This window comes from Parasteatoda tepidariorum, chromosome 3 (assembly GCF_043381705.1).
Source record: "Parasteatoda tepidariorum isolate YZ-2023 chromosome 3, CAS_Ptep_4.0, whole genome shotgun sequence".
In the NCBI taxonomy this organism is placed as follows: domain Eukaryota; kingdom Metazoa; phylum Arthropoda; class Arachnida; order Araneae; family Theridiidae; genus Parasteatoda; species Parasteatoda tepidariorum.
In genome coordinates this window covers 61869662-61886456 of record NC_092206.1, presented here as the reverse complement: position 1 = coordinate 61886456, position 16795 = coordinate 61869662, and the positions used below count along the sequence as shown (strand labels likewise).

The window sequence follows — 16795 nt, the reverse complement described above, 5'->3', positions numbered from 1 at the left end:
GTCATTTTTGAATTTTTAAAAAGCATTTATATGAATTTTTATCTCATAAAAATCTGGGTTCTAATAATTAAACAAAATTTAAATGACTGAATATTCAATGCAAAACATATAATATTCAACATGGACAAAACATGAAAGATTCAATGCAAAACATAAAAATTTCAAAATTAATTTCAAATTTATTTGACACATGCCTAATGTTATTAGTGGGTATTATACTAAATGTAGTACTTGTTAAACAGTCAAAAATATTTGGACATAGTATTTTAAAATATGAAACACACTTGAAACGTGAAAAATAAAACAATTTTATAAAAAGATGATGTCTTTATTTGTAACAATGCAAAAATATATACATCATAAAATTGTTATGAAAGTATCATTTGTCTTCTTTCTTGAGTAGTTTATCCAACTCATCTATTGGAAAGAGTACACAGAAATAAATAAAACTTATCATGCGTCTTATATAATAACTAATATAAGAAATGAGTTAAAAGAATGAATGGAATTGATATGTGTATAAATTAAATACACTGGTGCAAGAAATTAAGAGAATTTGCTGACTTGGTAGATTATCTCTAGAACTACTGCACCGATTTTAATGAAATTTGATATGTACATACATTGATACAATGCAAAACAAATAACCATTTAACAATTATAATACACACGCATGATCGTGTGTAACACTCGTTGGAGTCGGAAGGTATGAAATTGCCACAGGAAATGATAAACTGCCTTATTTCAAGTATGAAATCATGCTACAAGGCCTATATATCTGTAAGAAGTGACCCTACCCCCTATTAACCCTTTTTTTTGTTGTTGTTTATTCTCCAACCGCTGTTTCAAACTTTTCGATTCCAATGAGTGTTATGCACGATCATGAGCGTGTTTCACAATTGTTGCATGGTTCTTTGTTTCGTGTTTTATCAATGTATGTACATATCAAATCTCGTTAAAATCAGTCCAGTTATATTAGTTATTCTCTTAATTTCTTACATCAGTGTATTCAGTTTTGATAATAAAAAATATTCAAATATACTTACTATGGGTTTCTGATTTTATTGTGTCTACTTTAGCTCTGAAGAATATATTTGAATTGGGAAGTTGTCTATAAACTTTCTGAAAATGAAATAAATTTTTAAAATAAGGCAATTTTTATATAATGGCAAACATTTTTATAAAGTACCATATTTTTAATAATAAAAATAGGATATGTTATAAAATATAAAATCAGATTCAACATGATCTTAATAAAATGAATTTGCTAGATTTAGATAAATAAAATAAAAATTAAATCAATACGCTAATATTGTAGCATAAAATTCATAAAAAATATTTTATGGAAAACAATAATTCATTATTAGATACTGAACAGTAAAAAAACTTAAAAAGTTCTATACACCAGTGTCCAGGAATATTTTTTAGGAGTCTGCTCATTCATTCTATTGTTAAAAGAATGTAGGTTCCAGTTACAAATTTTTAAGTACAACTGGTGCATAATAATATTTGTGATTAGTACAGAACTAAAATAGTATAGAAGCCCATATCCATGCGTGATTTCAATAGTAATCAACATTTTATTTCAAAAGTTCATTTTGAATTACTTTTAAAATAAACTTTATTTAAAGCACTTCATTCATTTCATAAAAAAAAAAATTCAATGCTAGTTAAATTTCGTTAACATTCTCAAAAATTTAATACCAAGAGTATAAATAAATATTGATAATAACAACCTAATGCAATTTAAATCTTATCAAAGATTATACAGAGCAATTTTATTAGTTAAAAATATTTTTTCACAAAGCAATAAAAAATAAAATATGGAAATGATGAGTGATCATGAAAAATAATGTTTCAAGTTGCATTGCTCAATTTATGTGGGCTTAACAGTCACATAAACATATAAGGGACTTAAATTCAGTATAACACATTTCATTCTTTCTTCCCTGTCTTGTTTGAGCATCACAATCACACTTTCATACTGTGTAAAATAGTACATACAGTAATAGTAATCCATTCCACTCATAGTCTTCAATTAACATCGCACTGAAAATATGTTTCTATTATTACATCAATACATAAAAAAGCTTGAATTTAGGGATCAACATTTGCACACAAAACCATATTTGAAGTTGTTTTTTGTTTTGTTTAAGGAACATTGACTTTTACTTCTGAAAAAAAAAGTAAATTTATTCTTAAAAATTAAAATGTTTTCACCTTGAGAGAAACATATAATTTTCTGGAATAAAATTTTAAAAAAAAGTTTGTTGCAAAAATAAAACATTGTTTTTTAAAGTTAGAATTTGACTAAGCATATTCAATGTGCTAATATTTAAAATCACTATTGTGTAACTAAAGTATTAGCAAAAACTCTTTCACATCACAAAGCTAGAGACATTATTTTGGCTCAATAATTCAGGGGTGAAAGATAAATATTAGAATTATTTTTTAACAAACATATTGGTTAGCTTCAATAGAATTTTAATCAAAACATATATATAAAAATATTTGGAATATCTGCAGCATTTCTTAATTACATTTTAATAACAGTAAAAATATTTTTTTAAGGAAAAAATTTTTTATTTGGTGTACATAAAATTATCTGATTTCAAACTGATATTTCATAAAATCTTTCTAAAATGTTTTATAAGCAATTACAAATAATTTATTATTGATTTAATGTAGATTAATGATGTGTAATTTAATAAATCTTTTAGATTTTTACTGTAACACATCTATAAAAGTCTAATTCTTATGCAATATAATAGCTGTGAAACAATAATGTTATTAAGGAAAGTTTTAGCAGAAGGTCAATTAAATAAAGAAACTGAATAACTGTTTTTTTTTTTTTTTTTACTTACAGCATTTGGTTTGATTGTATTTAGTTCATGTAGAATTGTTTCAAGTTCCTGAAATGAAATAAAAACATAATTAAAAGGCACACGTGTGTTCTGCATTAAAATTTATAACTTTGAATAATATGAGAAAAATAATTTTTAAAATCTAACACACATAAATTCAATCTGGAAAAAAAATTATTCACACAAAATATTACCCACTTATAACTTCTTTTTTGAACACAAATTTAAGTAATTTTAAATATTTATACCAATTTGGTTTCAAAAATTTTGAAGCATGTAAGCATATTGTTAAATATATATATTTTTTAACTCTTGACGGCAAAAACTTAAATATAATAGTCATAAATCGATAGACATCGTCTATAAATATTTTTTTTAATAATTTAATTGTTGAAACAGCAAAATAAAATGCTAATAATAAACATTAAAAATTGAGTTTGTCTTAACATCAATATTCAATTCAAATAGATCACAAATCAATTTACATTTTAAAGCATAAAACTTTAAATGGAAATAATGTTTTAAATAAATCTTAACAGAAAATTTAAATATGTGAAATATAACTATTGACTTATTCAAATTAATTGGGAGCATTTTTGTTTAAATATAGAGAATTTACACTTAATTTATACCTTGTTAAATAAAAATTTGACACCATAATGTGTCATGTACACATATATATATGTTATGAATACTGTGTTTGATTTCAAGTTGTTTCCTTTTAAAGCATACAGAAGATAGCTTCAATCTAATTTACGATGAAAACCAACTATCATGTATTAATTTTTTTACACATATTATGCATTTTCAAATAATAAAAATGCTGTAGCCTTTAAAGAATATTTTATAAGTCACATCACACAATAATTTAATATTTTCAGAGATGACAAGTTTCTACCAGAGTGGGAAAAACCACCCCAGAAAAAATAAGTTTATTCCAACCCAAGGGTAAGAAAAGGTAGAAGCTCTTTTTTTTCAATGAGAAACAGGATTCACTAAATCCCAGATTTTTTAACCCCTTCCTTCTCGCTCCCGTGAAAATGACGGGGAAGGTTTTGCCCTATATTACTCGCTCCCGCGAAATTTCCGGGCTGTAGAGTTCAGTAATAACGCGCCAATAAGAATAAAACTCATTCATTTCTTTTGCCCGGAAAACATTTCATTTCTCATTTTATATACTAGATGGCCGTACCAGGATATTTTTAAGGTAATTGTAGATAGTTAGTTTATTTTAAACCTAGATGTCAGCTCTCCTGCATTCTAAATGTTTAAAGAATTGCATAAAATTGAAGTTACTGAAACAATTCTTTGTAAAATGTCAAGCATAATATGTAATGTGATTTAGTTTTAAATTATAAATAAACACATAATTTCCTTTCAAGTTAATGAATGAAAATTTTAGAAGCATTTTATATATTCATGAAAAGAAAGGCACACATACCTGTAAAGCATGGTATATGCATTTGTATTTTTCAATCTCTCAATTATTCATTATACTTTTTGCTTTTAAATTGAAGAAAGAAAGAAAAAATTTAAAATTTGTTTAATAAGCACCCCACTTATATAATTTAAGTTTTTAATGAACATATAGAAATAATCATAGAATTTAATTAATAATTATGTACAAATAACCATATCCTGAACAATCAATATCAACAATATGCATTCATATTCCATAATTTCATTATATGCAGTCTTTTATATCAATTATACCACTATATAATTTCATCTTTCTTTGTAGTTGGCAAAATTTTTACCAAAACAAATATTAGCAATCTAAAATAAGATTAAAAAATATTAAATATAATACATTTCTGTTGCTTGTCAAAATAAACTAAATCTCAAGTGTGATAATAAAAAAATTAAAATATCAGGAAATCTATTTTTTTACTGAAATATTTACATGTTTTCGCTAGAGTTCAGTAATTTTAAATGAACCTAGTGAAATTCTGACTATATTAAATTAAAGGTGTGTAGGAACAATAAGAATCATTGCTTCTAAGTTAAAGATGTAATAAACTTACATGCTCTTTGTTCTTTAGAAATTTTCAATTTTAGCCACTCACTGTCGTCATAAAAACATGGGTCAACAATTAGCAGAGAAGTTCTTTTATAAAAGTAGTAATAAAATACTGCACAACTTTTTTGTAATATAAACAAAACAAGCAAATATGTAGTCCAGTTATACGCATATGGATTATCCCAAATGAGTTTAAGGTTCCAAAAATGCCAAGCTATTGTTATTGCCAGGTAAACGAAACATGTAATTAATGTAAAACGATATCTAGAAATCAGTATTCCTAACAACCCAGCACGAAATACGTATGTGTTAGCAAACATCAAAAATAAAATTATGACATTGCATATGATTCCTATGTCTTGAACAACTGATAGCACAAGTAAAATAACAAATTCAGATCTACCGAAATCACCGAAAGCATTCAAAAGGATATCAATAAATAAAAGTGCATTTTGTAATAGCAACACTGGTAAATATCTTGAGCTTCGCATAACAAAACTTTCCCGAAGAATGTAAAATTTAAAAAAAATGACAGATTACTACAGTTAGAAACCTGCCATTTGATAATTTTTTTATAAAAATAGTACCTTTTGCCTTATTGGAGCAGTTTCCATGGTGACAAGTAGGAGAAAAATAAATAAACAAAAATCGACCTAGATATTATGCCGAGAAGTTCTATGCTGATCATGAATGACCTAGATAATTTTTCTTTGTCAATAAACTCCTTGATCAAAGGAAAGAAACAAAAAAAGAATAATAATAAATCTTCGGCCAAAACTAATGCATTTGTCTTTGATGAAAATCATGAAAATACAGATAATTTCAAGGTAGTAAAAGCACTAACTACAACTTTCAAAAAGACAAGTTTGAACCGTTTACACTGAATGCAGTTTTAACCCTTAAATAGTTCGTATAATTTACAAAATTGAGCAGAACTTATAATTTCACTAACTCCAACCGGTTCATTGCGATTACTCAGATTACTTTTGAATGGATCTATTTGTAAACAAGTGTAGCGAAAGCCGGCAAATTTTGCCTTCAAATATTACTTGAATTTTTTAACTTTTATCATTTCATAATTAAATCATGTTAACATGAAAAAGAAATATTTTATTCATTAAAACATTGTTGTGTATATTTTCTAGATAATCATTTTGTAGTTGAAGTGATTTTCCTAATTTATTTGAAGGAAAGAAAAACTTGGTTTATGCGAAAGTTGTGAAATATAACAAAAAATATAGTTATCATTATATAGTAAAATATGTGGCGTAAATTATCCTGCAACTTTATGGAATTAAATCTGGATATTACTCTTGGTGGGGGCCAATCATTTAGGTGAGAAAACAAGTAAAAAATACTAAAAAACTTTAAAATAAAGTGTTTTAATTGTTTCTTATTCTTTTCCTTCATCTTACAAAAGATAACCGATCATGGGTGTTTCAGATACAGTAACGTACGCAAAGGGAGAATTCAACCCCCATCCTTTTTAAGGGTCCTGTTCCTTTCAATAATTCATAAGTTGGAACCCCTGATTTTGGAAGTTAGGTGGAAACTTTATTTAAGTTACTTTAGAGCTGTGCAATGGGCTATTGGCGCCGGACTGGGAAACATCTCTCAGGATAATCCGAAGACATGCTATCACTGTTTTGATCCTCTGCCGAGGGATTGACTCTCACGCTTTTGTAGGGAAGATTTCCTTATCGTAATCTACGTCAAAATAATCAATGTTTAAAATATATACATTTTTAAATTGTTTTTCTTGCTTCTACCTTAATTTTTTTATTTTTTCCTGATGATCTCCAATTTTCAACATGAGTGAATTTTGAACTGTCAACATGAGTGATTAAGCATTTTAACAGTGATTAAACATTACTTTTTTCTTTTATGGATGGTTGTTTATGTAAAGCTAAGCACAGATGGCTCTAGGGGTTCAAATTCGTCATAAGACTTCCGGGTTACGACTTCCGAATAGTTTTTACGCCTACTCCTGAAAAAGCATGTCAATGTCATCCAATATTATTATATTTTTAGCATTTACAATGTAACACATTCTTTCAATTTATATTTCCACTCAGCAAACAACAAATGAATTTGGGCAATTCTACAAGTATGCTATGATGCTATCCAAAAAAATAGCCAACAGCGATATTTTACCCTAATAGCCAAACAAGGAATACCTAACACTCAAAACATGTCAAACATTACCATTTATTTATGTTGTGATATTAATTTTCTTAAGTTTGTCTAAGGCTCACGAGTTTTTAGAATTTATAAATTACAGAAAATCTTATAAATGGTAAAATGACTCATAAATACAAGCACAAACCACAATAATAAAACTTCTTAGAATTTTAAACCTCTTCACACATTGCCTTGTAAACAAACGAAGAAATACACCGAAAATTTTCTGTATTTCTTCCGGTTTTAGGAAGCTTGTTATTGTTTACATTCAGTCTGTCATCTGTAATAATCTATATTATCAAAGTTAGAATTTTTAAAAATCAGTCTTATGTTTCACTTTGATTGCTTTAGGATCTACAAACTTTTCATATAAGGTAGATTCCGTATCTGTACCGGCACCAAAAAAGTTTGCCAAGTTTTAGTTACAACAAAGTAGTTACACTTGCAAAACTTAAACTAATTTATACAGGAGGAAACCAACTCATGCAATGTAGCTTGTAGCCACCTCTAGGCAAGCCACTACCACTGGTACAAAAATCCTTTAACGGAAATATTTCCATAGCAGTTCCTATTTGTTCCTACTAGCATTGCCAATGCATCGAAAGGGTTTTGCTCTAACAAAAAGTAAAAAAAATTCAGTACTTTGCTCATTGGTGTCCATAAGTTCTACCCTTCAAGTTTATCCTTTTTTATGAATTTTTTTCTCCATTTCTCATGTCTTTTCCTAGTTGTCGCCTAAACTTTGGAACTTTTATGAATTCAGAAAACTGCCATCTTGATTATATGAATTGGTACAAACCAAAATGGAAATTATCTCTTTTATTTAGAATTTATAACCATCTGTACTCAATATAATGACCCTCATGGCCCAGGCAAAAACGGATGTTATAATGTGAGTTTGTTATATCGAGAGTGCACAAAACTGACTCATGACTCAAGTACTGACTCATAGCCAAAAAAATACTTGACTAACTTTAACGAAGTAATGCTTTACTTCAATAAATATTTGTTAACTAGCGGAAAAATCAGGTTATGATGCATTTTTTGTTATATCTAATAATATATATGTAAAATGATGCAGTCGTACCGAGCAGGAGAGGCATGGAATTCTCGAAAAGGTGAAACAAGCGAAACATCTTTTTTCTTTCTTTCTTAATGTTTTCTCCATAGTCGCTCCATTCCAAGAGTAAACACGACAGTTAGTTAAAAGGGGAATAAGCCAATTTTCTTCGTTAAGATGAGTCACAGACTAACGCCGAAAGTGATAGAGAATTTGTAGCAGACTATGCTTTCGATTTCAGGGTAGAAGGGGAAAGTGTCGCCAACCACGGTCAAGGTTCTTCCAAATCCAATTAATTTCGCATCATTGGAAATAAACTGCTAAGCATTCTCTTCTAGTTTGAACTTATGGCATTTCGTTGTGAAGTCTTCGATCCGTTCGTTAATAGGCTCAAATCTTCCAACATAATAGAAGTGTGTTCTTTTAGTTACTTTTTTATTTTTTTTTTTATGTTTTGAAGAAGCATTTAATATTATCCTGCGCCCGTTTCATCAGTTCTTATAATCCTGCTCGGCTTGTAAAATGATGCAGTCGGACCGAGCAGGGAAACAGACACAGGATTTTAATGAAATCAGATGTATTTTATTTAGATCATGTTCTTATGGAAGACCAGCGAAAAGTGATGTTAACTCCATTCAGGATCAGTCTTTCTGGTAGGGAAAATCTTGCAAATAATCCGAAAATGTCTCTATTTAGGGAAATCTTAGATATTACTATTGGTTAATGAACTTGCTCGAGTGATTCCCACGGCTTAAAAGGGAAAAAAGATCTTTATTTAAATTTATGCATAGTTGGGCCAAAAATAGATTTAGAAACAGGATGTGGCTTTTAAGAGTGTGAGAAGGTATTTCGATTTGAATAATTAATTAGTAATAAAGTAGGAGTTGTTTTATAGTAAAGAAACTAACATAAAAAGATTAATTGAAGCTTTTTATGTTACATATATATAAGTACCGTTCAAAATAATAGTTACTTTATAGGTGGAAATTGTATTAAAAATAATATGCTGGTTATGAAATTTAAGGGATTATGTCACTCTTCCTTCATTCAAAGAGAATTCAGGGTGTTTTTCATTTAGAGAGGTCATCATAGTGTAACATCAAAGGGTATAATGGTTTAAATAATTTATTTGAAACTTTTTCCAAATCAAATAACTTATTTTTCTTTAAAAATTTAAATAATGAATGAGTGGTTCAGTACAGACGTTCTAATGGAACATTTGGTGCATGGAATAGCAAACAGCGCTTTATGCATCAGTTGTTATAATAGAATAGTCACTGTAATGGAGGGTTGTGCTAAAGAATGTTGACTGAATTACCTTACTCGTAATTGGAAGGGAAAAAAAAACGTAATTTGTATTCTCTTTAGAAATTGTGAAAACATTAATTGTTAATTTTTATTTGTTTTCTAGGTGGACAAAATTAGACATTGGTCATTGGATTGGAGTGATAGAAAACTCAGTTTTCTCTTTAAAACAAGATGAAAATGGTAATTTATTGTATTTTGTACATAGATCTTTAAACAAAGGATCAAACATTGACTGTGATAGTTTACCATCAAAAAGGCGAAAAAAGACAAAAAAGGAACCAGTGTACAATTCTTCACAAGACTCATCTTATTTTGAAAGTAGTTTAAAAGATTATTTTAACCTAGATATCAAGTTAATGGATTATTATAATGTGTGGAGTAAAGCGGATGAAAACTTTAAGAAGGTCTCAGAAGGATACAACGGTATCAGAATATTACGCCAACCTCCTGTAGAGAATCTTTTTTCTTTCATATGTTCAGCTAATAACAACATACCCAGGTATTTTATAAAATTCACTTTAGATTTCTGTGTGTAGTATTCTAGCTTTCTGTTTTACTTATGTTTTATATTTTTTCTTGCTTTGTCTGACTGTTGTTCTGAATGAAAAAAATAATAGTAATAAATATTTGTTAATTTACCACTTTATAACCATGTATGTGAATAGCTCTTTGCTTTTCCAATTTGAAATAATCTCTTTCAATGATGATGCATATTATATATTTTATAAATAATAATTAAAATGTAGTGATGTGCTTTAAATCAGGGATTGGCCCCACAGAACATGTTCCAGTATATCTCTTAACTAATGTCCTCTGGCAAGGTTGCTTTGTGTTGGAAAAAACAAACAATTATTGATATTAATGGTGTTTTGAATCTAAATCATTTTTCAGAAAAAAATCATAAATAATTATTTACAATGAAATTTTATTTTTTTACTTAAAAATTAATGCTTTAAATAGTAACTCACAATCCAACCTTAAAAAAATTTTAGTATTCAAAAATTAAATATTCCATTTATTACACACACAGTGGAACCCTGATTTTATGTTTCCTATCAGACAAGCTTTAAGAAATGCAGGAAGTGAGATAATGTACAATCATGATTTAAAAAAAAAGCATATTTTTCAAAAATTGACACGAGAGGAACTATATATATCACAATTTTTAATTTTGTCTTTTAATTGTACTTTTATTTTTAATATAACCATATAGATATATATACATACCGCACAGTGAACTCCACTGCCACTGTTTTATCCACTGCCCTTCAGGGTATCCCAGTCCATCCCTGCTTTAAATTTAATCATAGTTTGTAAAATGATAATAGTTTAGAATAGACAACGTGTGATAGGTTGACATTTATAAAGTCTTAAATTTTTTATTTTCTGTGTAAACATTTGTCTTTATTTTAGTAGCTTGGAAGGGGATTTAACTGGTTCTATTACCTAACTAGTTCTGCTTGTTCCTGTGTGAAAAAGTAAGTCTGAGTCCTCATCTGCATCTGGAAAGTGTATCTTTTGATGGTGAACAAGATTGAGGCAAACAATTACATTTTGGCTATAAGGTCGTTTAATTCTTAACTTTGCTATGTCACAAAATGAAAAGACTCTGCATTGTCTATTGGTATGGATACTTGCTTTATATTTAGCTGTGTATAAAAAGAAATCATGTAGATATGCAAAACAGTTCAGTTGAAATCAGTGGCATAGGCATATTCAGAAAATTTTAATTGAAGGAATTGTCAGAAAAAGTTTCTTCAAAATAAGAACAAAATTCACATAAACACCTTTTGAATAATTTTATTTTTCCAAATTTTGGAAAATATAAAATTTGCTAGCATGGTAAATTAAATTCAAAATGTACTCTATTATTTTCTAGGTATCAGTTGTTGTAATTTAATATTAAATTTTCATTATTTTTGCTTTCAGATTTGCTTACGTGCTTATCTTTGGTGGACTAGTGGGTTATATCACCCTCAATATGTATGTCTTCAATAACTGGAATATTAGTCCCTCCTTCCTAAAATTTCATATAAATGTAGTAAGTTCAAATGAACCATCGTCAATTTATATCCAACTTAGTTGAAAACAACTTACAAAATAAAAGAATAGTAATCATTTTGTCAATATTAGGCACACAAAAGAAATTATTTTTATCTTTTTTTTCTTCTTCTTTGAGGGTAATTTAAAAAACTTTTATAACTGTATATTTTAATTTAGTCCCCGTCTAAAAATTTCCCATGCCTTCGAGCATATGCTTGTTTAAAACAGTAGTTGTCAAACATATGGAGCTTCTGAACTACAAATAAAAATAAATACCAAGTTTTATTTGCATTTATCAGCTCAGAAGATTAATCAAGGTTAACTAACCGGAGTGTTAATGTGATCTAGTGAAAATATCCCTGTGAGCTACTAGTAGCTCACAGATAACGGTTCGATAATCACTGGTTTAAATTATCAAACCTTTATACTGTATATTCAATTTTTAATAAGAATAAAACGTTTAAATAATTTCTATTAAAATTTGAAATATTGTTTGATTGATTATCTCTAATCTTTAAATCTATCTTCTTTTTTTTCTTTCTAGAATTACAAGTATGGTGGAAAAGTTATGTTCAAACTATGGAGAGAAAATTGCTGAATGTGAGGGAAAATTATTTTATACTTTTCCAGCAATTAGACGTTTAGCTCAAGATGATGTGGAAGCCAAATTAAGAGAACTGGGTTTTGGTTACAGAGCTAAATACATTGCACAAACTGCTAAATATTTACATGAAAAAAAGCCTGATAATTGGTTTACAAGTTTGAGAAATATGCCATATGAGAAAGCTCACGAAGAATTGCAAGCTTTACCTGGAGTTGGAGCTAAAGTATACATTATTTTGCTTGTATATTTTCTCATCTTGATTTTAATTGGTTGTCTATTATATTAAATATATGTTTCTGTTGCTTAGGTTGCTGATTGCGTTTGTCTCATGTCTCTTGATAAATATAATGCTATTCCAGTTGATACCCATATTTGGCAAGTGACTGTTAAAGATTATTTGCCCCATCTTAAGAATGCTAAAGCGTTAACAAATAAAATATATCAACAAATAGGTAATAATAATTAAAGCATTACATATTGCTCTTTCTTTTTTATTTATTGATTTTTATTACCGTGTAAACTGTACAGTTTTAATAGTTATTTTTTGTGTTGTTACTGCGTTTAATCCTTAAAATTTAGAGAAGTCAGACCAAGTTCAAAAAACTGTTGACTTGAAGAAAGAATAGATTTCCAAACATGCCAGAATATGTGTGGTAGAAACCTCTTGATTGTAGTATTTTACTAAGATTTTCGCACCATTTTTGACAGAGAGGCTCTTGATGTGGCCACTAGCTAGCTATGAGAAAGCAGTATATACAGGGTGATTCTAAAAAGATGGGCAAACTTTTAGGAAGTGATAGTACAAACCCAAGAAAACAATTTTTATCAAAGAATGCATGGTCGAAAACAAAATGCAAAACCGCTAGAGGGCGTCAAAGTTTATGTTCTTATATGAGGCAAAAACACACAAAGAACGATGAAGTTAAGTTATAAAAGCAAATTTAATGTGATTACAATAAGTGCTCAAAACAGTGGCCGGCAAAGGCTATGCACGCATTACAATGACAAAGAAAAGATAGGCGAACATTCTGAAACACACATGCATATCACGAACTTTCCCTGCAGCGCCCGAAAGCTTGGCGACAAGTAACGCAGCACAGTAACTCGCAACAGGAATGGAGCTTTCACGTTTGCATCAAACAACTTTTCAAATGCACCAGCTCCTTTGCGTTTTGTTTTCAACCATGCATTCTTTGATAAAAATTGTTTGCGTGGGTGTGTATTATCACTTCCTAAAATTTTGCCCATCTTTTTAGAATCACCCTATATATATATATTTTATACTCACCCTAAATGAATATAATTTGTGACTTACTTTTACTTGACATATTTAATTAGAGTATATGCTTAATACACTATATTTTATCATTTACTCTAATTAAAAATAAATCTAATTATTAGGAAAAATAACACTTTTCTTTTATAACCTTAAAAATGAATTGCTAAACTAGGTGAAATATTTGCTGTACAGCTCTGTAACTCTAAGACAACCTTATCTTTGCAACAATATTTTTACAAAGAGAAGTAGCAAAAAGTGAAAATTAACGATGCAAAATTAATAAAATAAGTTGAAGATTAATGAAGTAGCAATTAAAGCAAAAAGTGAGCAAAACTTCATGGAAAAAGCACATAAATTGCAACTTTTAAACAAACAAAAAAAAAAGTTAACAAACAAAAATAGTCCTTTCAGTATGTCAAATTTCAAATCTGTATTGCATTTCTTTGAACTGTAGTACACCCCAAGTGATATTTTTTACTACAAGTTTTAACAGTTAATAATTCACAAATTATTATGAAATGTTAAAAAAAAAATTTACATTAAAATTTTTTTCTCTGCACATTTTTGTATATTTTTAACTTTCTAAGTCTTGTAATTTGGAAACATAAAGTTGAACCTCTAAAACAGCAGTTGCCACTCCTACTTTTTTTTAATATAGATGCTGTATTTTTTGTGTATTATTCTAAATACATTTATTTATTTTAGTAATAAATACTGTGTACATATGTTGTTATGACAAAACTTTTTGACATTTATTTTGTAATTATTTTTATAATGAAAATGAACACCAATCGTTTGCAATCATCAAAATAACATTATTCTTTTTTAGGTGATTTTTACAGAGAAAGATTTGGAGATTACGCTGGATGGGCAAACACAGTATGTATGCTGCATTATTTCTATTTCAGGGTTCAAGTTGTCAGATCTAAAAGTGAATATGCCTATGCTATTTGACATGATATGATGACTGGTAATACTAAGTTTTATGTAGATTTTATCGCCAAACAAAGTTCTCCATCTATCATTTTCTCTAATTGTGCCAAATACTTTTTCAAGAATTTTTCTTTCTAAGATTAAAAGTTTTTTTTCATCAGTTTTTGTTAATGGTCAATTTTCACTACCAATTAGTATGATAGAAGTAATAAAAGATGTGTATAGATATTTATTTTTGTCTTAAAATTTAGTAGTTTAAACTTTAAAATGCCTGTAACATCTTTTAGTCCCTTGTCAATTTTTAGTATCATATTATTAACTTTTATGATACTAAAGGTACATTAATTTTACAAAAATTAAATTTAATTTTGTTCAAATTGATATTGTAACATCTTGACTTAGCAAAAATTGACAGGTTCTTATATTTTTTTTAATTTATGTTTGGATAGCTAGGACTAATGTGATTTCTTCAATTCAAATGGGACATTTAATCTTTTATTTTATATTTGGAAATTTTTATTTTTGTCAGATTATGAATATTCTGTTTCAATTATAGAAATTTTTATTTAAACAATATCCCGTTCACCTAATGTAAGATTTACAGTAGACATCTAATTAATTACAGTATTTTATATAAGGTGATTAACAAAAAACGTGTAGCCTTATCTACATTATATTGTCTAATTTATTGCTTACTATATAGATATTAATTAATACTTTGGTGAACGCCCTAGAAGATCGCCTCGTTTTGTAAACTATGTATCAGTACATGACATGCATTATCAAAGTAACTATTAAATTTCAGAAGTGATAATACAATTTCAAATAAATACCTGCAATAACCCATTTAGACCTGGTTTTTTTGGCTGAAATACAACAAATTTAATAAAACACGAATATTTTTTGACATCTACAATACACAGCCATTGAAGAACAATATGTAAAAATATAACAATTATTGTCATTAGTTATTTTAAGAATTGCATTTGGCCAGAACATAAATCCATTCAAAGGACCTTCAATAAGTTTAATCCATGGTAGTAATCCAGTACTTTCCATTATCCAAATCCTCAAGACTTGCCTCAGCCCAAATTAATCCAAGGTAGACCTTTAGAGATTGAACGCCAGCTTACCATTTTCAGGGTACTTCAACAAGCTCTTTTTGGATGCTTAACAGGAAACTGTAAAAAGAACTAAAATGCACAGAGCACCAGATGAGACAACAGCCTTGACATTTTTTAACAGCCTTGACTAAATCAGCAAGGCCCTCTGGTGAGCATCAAGAACTCCACAGTCATAGATAGGAGCTTGGTCAGCTCTTTCACTCAGCAAGCAACACGGTACTCAAACCCGCTATCGAAACTCTTAATACATGAAAAAAAAAACAGACAGTTAGTTGTAGCTGTTAAAAAATGTTTGGTGGCCATCTTATACTTGGGCACAATTTGTTCAACCAATAATTAGGATCTGACACAAAAGTATATTTTTTCTTTGTAAATTTTATCTTTTGACAGATAGATTACAGATAGAAATTTAGTTTTTTTTTTCTTAATTTGTTTAGTTCTCAATTTATTTTTTATAATCACTTTCATAATTTGCAGAATAATTTTGAAATATATGATTATGAAAAAATATACTATTTCTTTAGAAAAGAATTCTGTAAAGTTTTTTAATTTTATGCTTTTGTGTAAAATTAACATTATTAGTAGTTAACTTATTTTCGACTTCTTTTAAAGGTCTTGTTTGCTGCTGATTTAAAGATGTTCAAGAAGTAATAAGATTTCTCAAGAATGATATTTGCAATGAAGTATTAAGAATGATATTTGCAGCCAAAACAGTACTTTAGGTTTTACAGAAGAACAAATTTTATCCTAACATTTGTAATGTACAAATTAAAGTATTAAATCTAAGAAGTATTTGTTGTTAGTGGTGAAGATATTTTCATTTGTAAATTTATAGCAGTAGACAACAGATTTTTAGTCATAATTCCAATTTTATTCATTGCAATTTTTTAAAATAATGCAGAATAACATTAGTTAATTGCTTAATAGTCGGGGTGTTCTGTCACATAGATTCAATGGTATGTCTCCGATTCACTTCTACTTTTTAGTTACAAACATTGATGTAATTTTTTGAGCTATTCAGTTCAAAGTTTCCTCATGACATCATACTTCTTTAAGTGATAAAAAAAATTCTAAATTTAAAATCACTTTTGAGAAAAAAAACTAACAATACAGAATATTTATTTAACTAATAATATTCTTCTTTAATTTTAGAATTTAACTAATAAAACTCTTCTAGTTTCAATTCAGATCACTGGGGAGCATTCCCATTAGATTTTACTCAACCTGTCTAAATTGCACCCAGACTTTAATTTTTTTAGTGCATTTTTCGTATGAAAAATTTACAAATATATATATATATATATTCAGCACAATATTGAAATGTCATTAATAAAACAATACTGTTAATGTAGGTTTTTTATTAAATTTAATATTAAACT

The 16795-nt window shown here is 28.1% G+C and overlaps 2 protein-coding genes across 4 annotated transcripts; one reads left to right on the top strand and one right to left on the bottom strand.

Moving 5' to 3' along the window:
• Nucleotides 1-307: 307 nt before the first annotated feature.
• Nucleotides 308-5611, bottom strand: LOC107451196 (transmembrane protein 138). 2 transcript variants are annotated; one of them, XR_001585041.4, is made up of 4 exons: nucleotides 5472-5611; nucleotides 2865-2912; nucleotides 1047-1122; nucleotides 308-417 (listed from the first exon to the last, which is right to left on the bottom strand). XR_001585041.4 is itself a non-coding variant. In XM_016067216.3 (4 exons), coding segments are annotated over exons 1-2 (489 nt in total). In that variant the 5' UTR covers nucleotides 5376-5463; the 3' UTR covers nucleotides 308-417; nucleotides 1047-1122; nucleotides 2865-2910. The 2 variants fall into 2 exon arrangements, 1 of the variants encoding a protein (XP_015922702.1); XM_016067216.3 differs by lacking the exon at nucleotides 5472-5611 and adding an exon at nucleotides 4889-5463.
• A 135-nt stretch (nucleotides 5612-5746) lies between these two features.
• On the top strand, nucleotides 5747-16218 carry LOC107451194 (8-oxoguanine DNA glycosylase). Of its 2 annotated transcripts, none has more exons than XM_016067212.3 (6): nucleotides 5747-6219; nucleotides 9537-9932; nucleotides 12021-12303; nucleotides 12388-12532; nucleotides 14189-14238; nucleotides 16029-16218. In XM_016067212.3, the coding sequence occupies exons 1-6, from the start codon at nucleotides 6146-6148 to the stop codon at nucleotides 16065-16067; spliced, it is 987 nt and encodes a 328-aa protein (XP_015922698.1). In that variant the 5' UTR covers nucleotides 5747-6145; the 3' UTR covers nucleotides 16068-16218. The 2 variants fall into 2 exon arrangements, with proteins under 2 accessions (XP_015922698.1, XP_015922696.1); XM_016067210.4 differs by having other exon boundaries at nucleotides 5762-6219; nucleotides 14189-14329.
• The last annotated feature ends 577 nt before the right edge of the window (nucleotides 16219-16795 follow it).

Excerpts from the sequence above, each read along its gene's own strand:
- LOC107451196 (XM_016067216.3), bottom strand. The coding sequence starts at position 5,375 with ATGCGAAGCTCAAGATATTTACCAGTGTTGCTATTACAAAATGCACTT.
- LOC107451194 (XM_016067210.4), top strand. The coding sequence starts at position 6,146 with ATGTGGCGTAAATTATCCTGCAACTTTATGGAATTAAATCTGGATATT. Across the intron at positions 9,933-12,020 it reads GCTAATAACAACATACCCAG|AATTACAAGTATGGTGGAAA; the intron begins GTATTTTATAAA and ends TTTTCTTTCTAG. Across the intron at positions 12,304-12,387 it reads TACCTGGAGTTGGAGCTAAA|GTTGCTGATTGCGTTTGTCT; the intron begins GTATACATTATT and ends TCTGTTGCTTAG.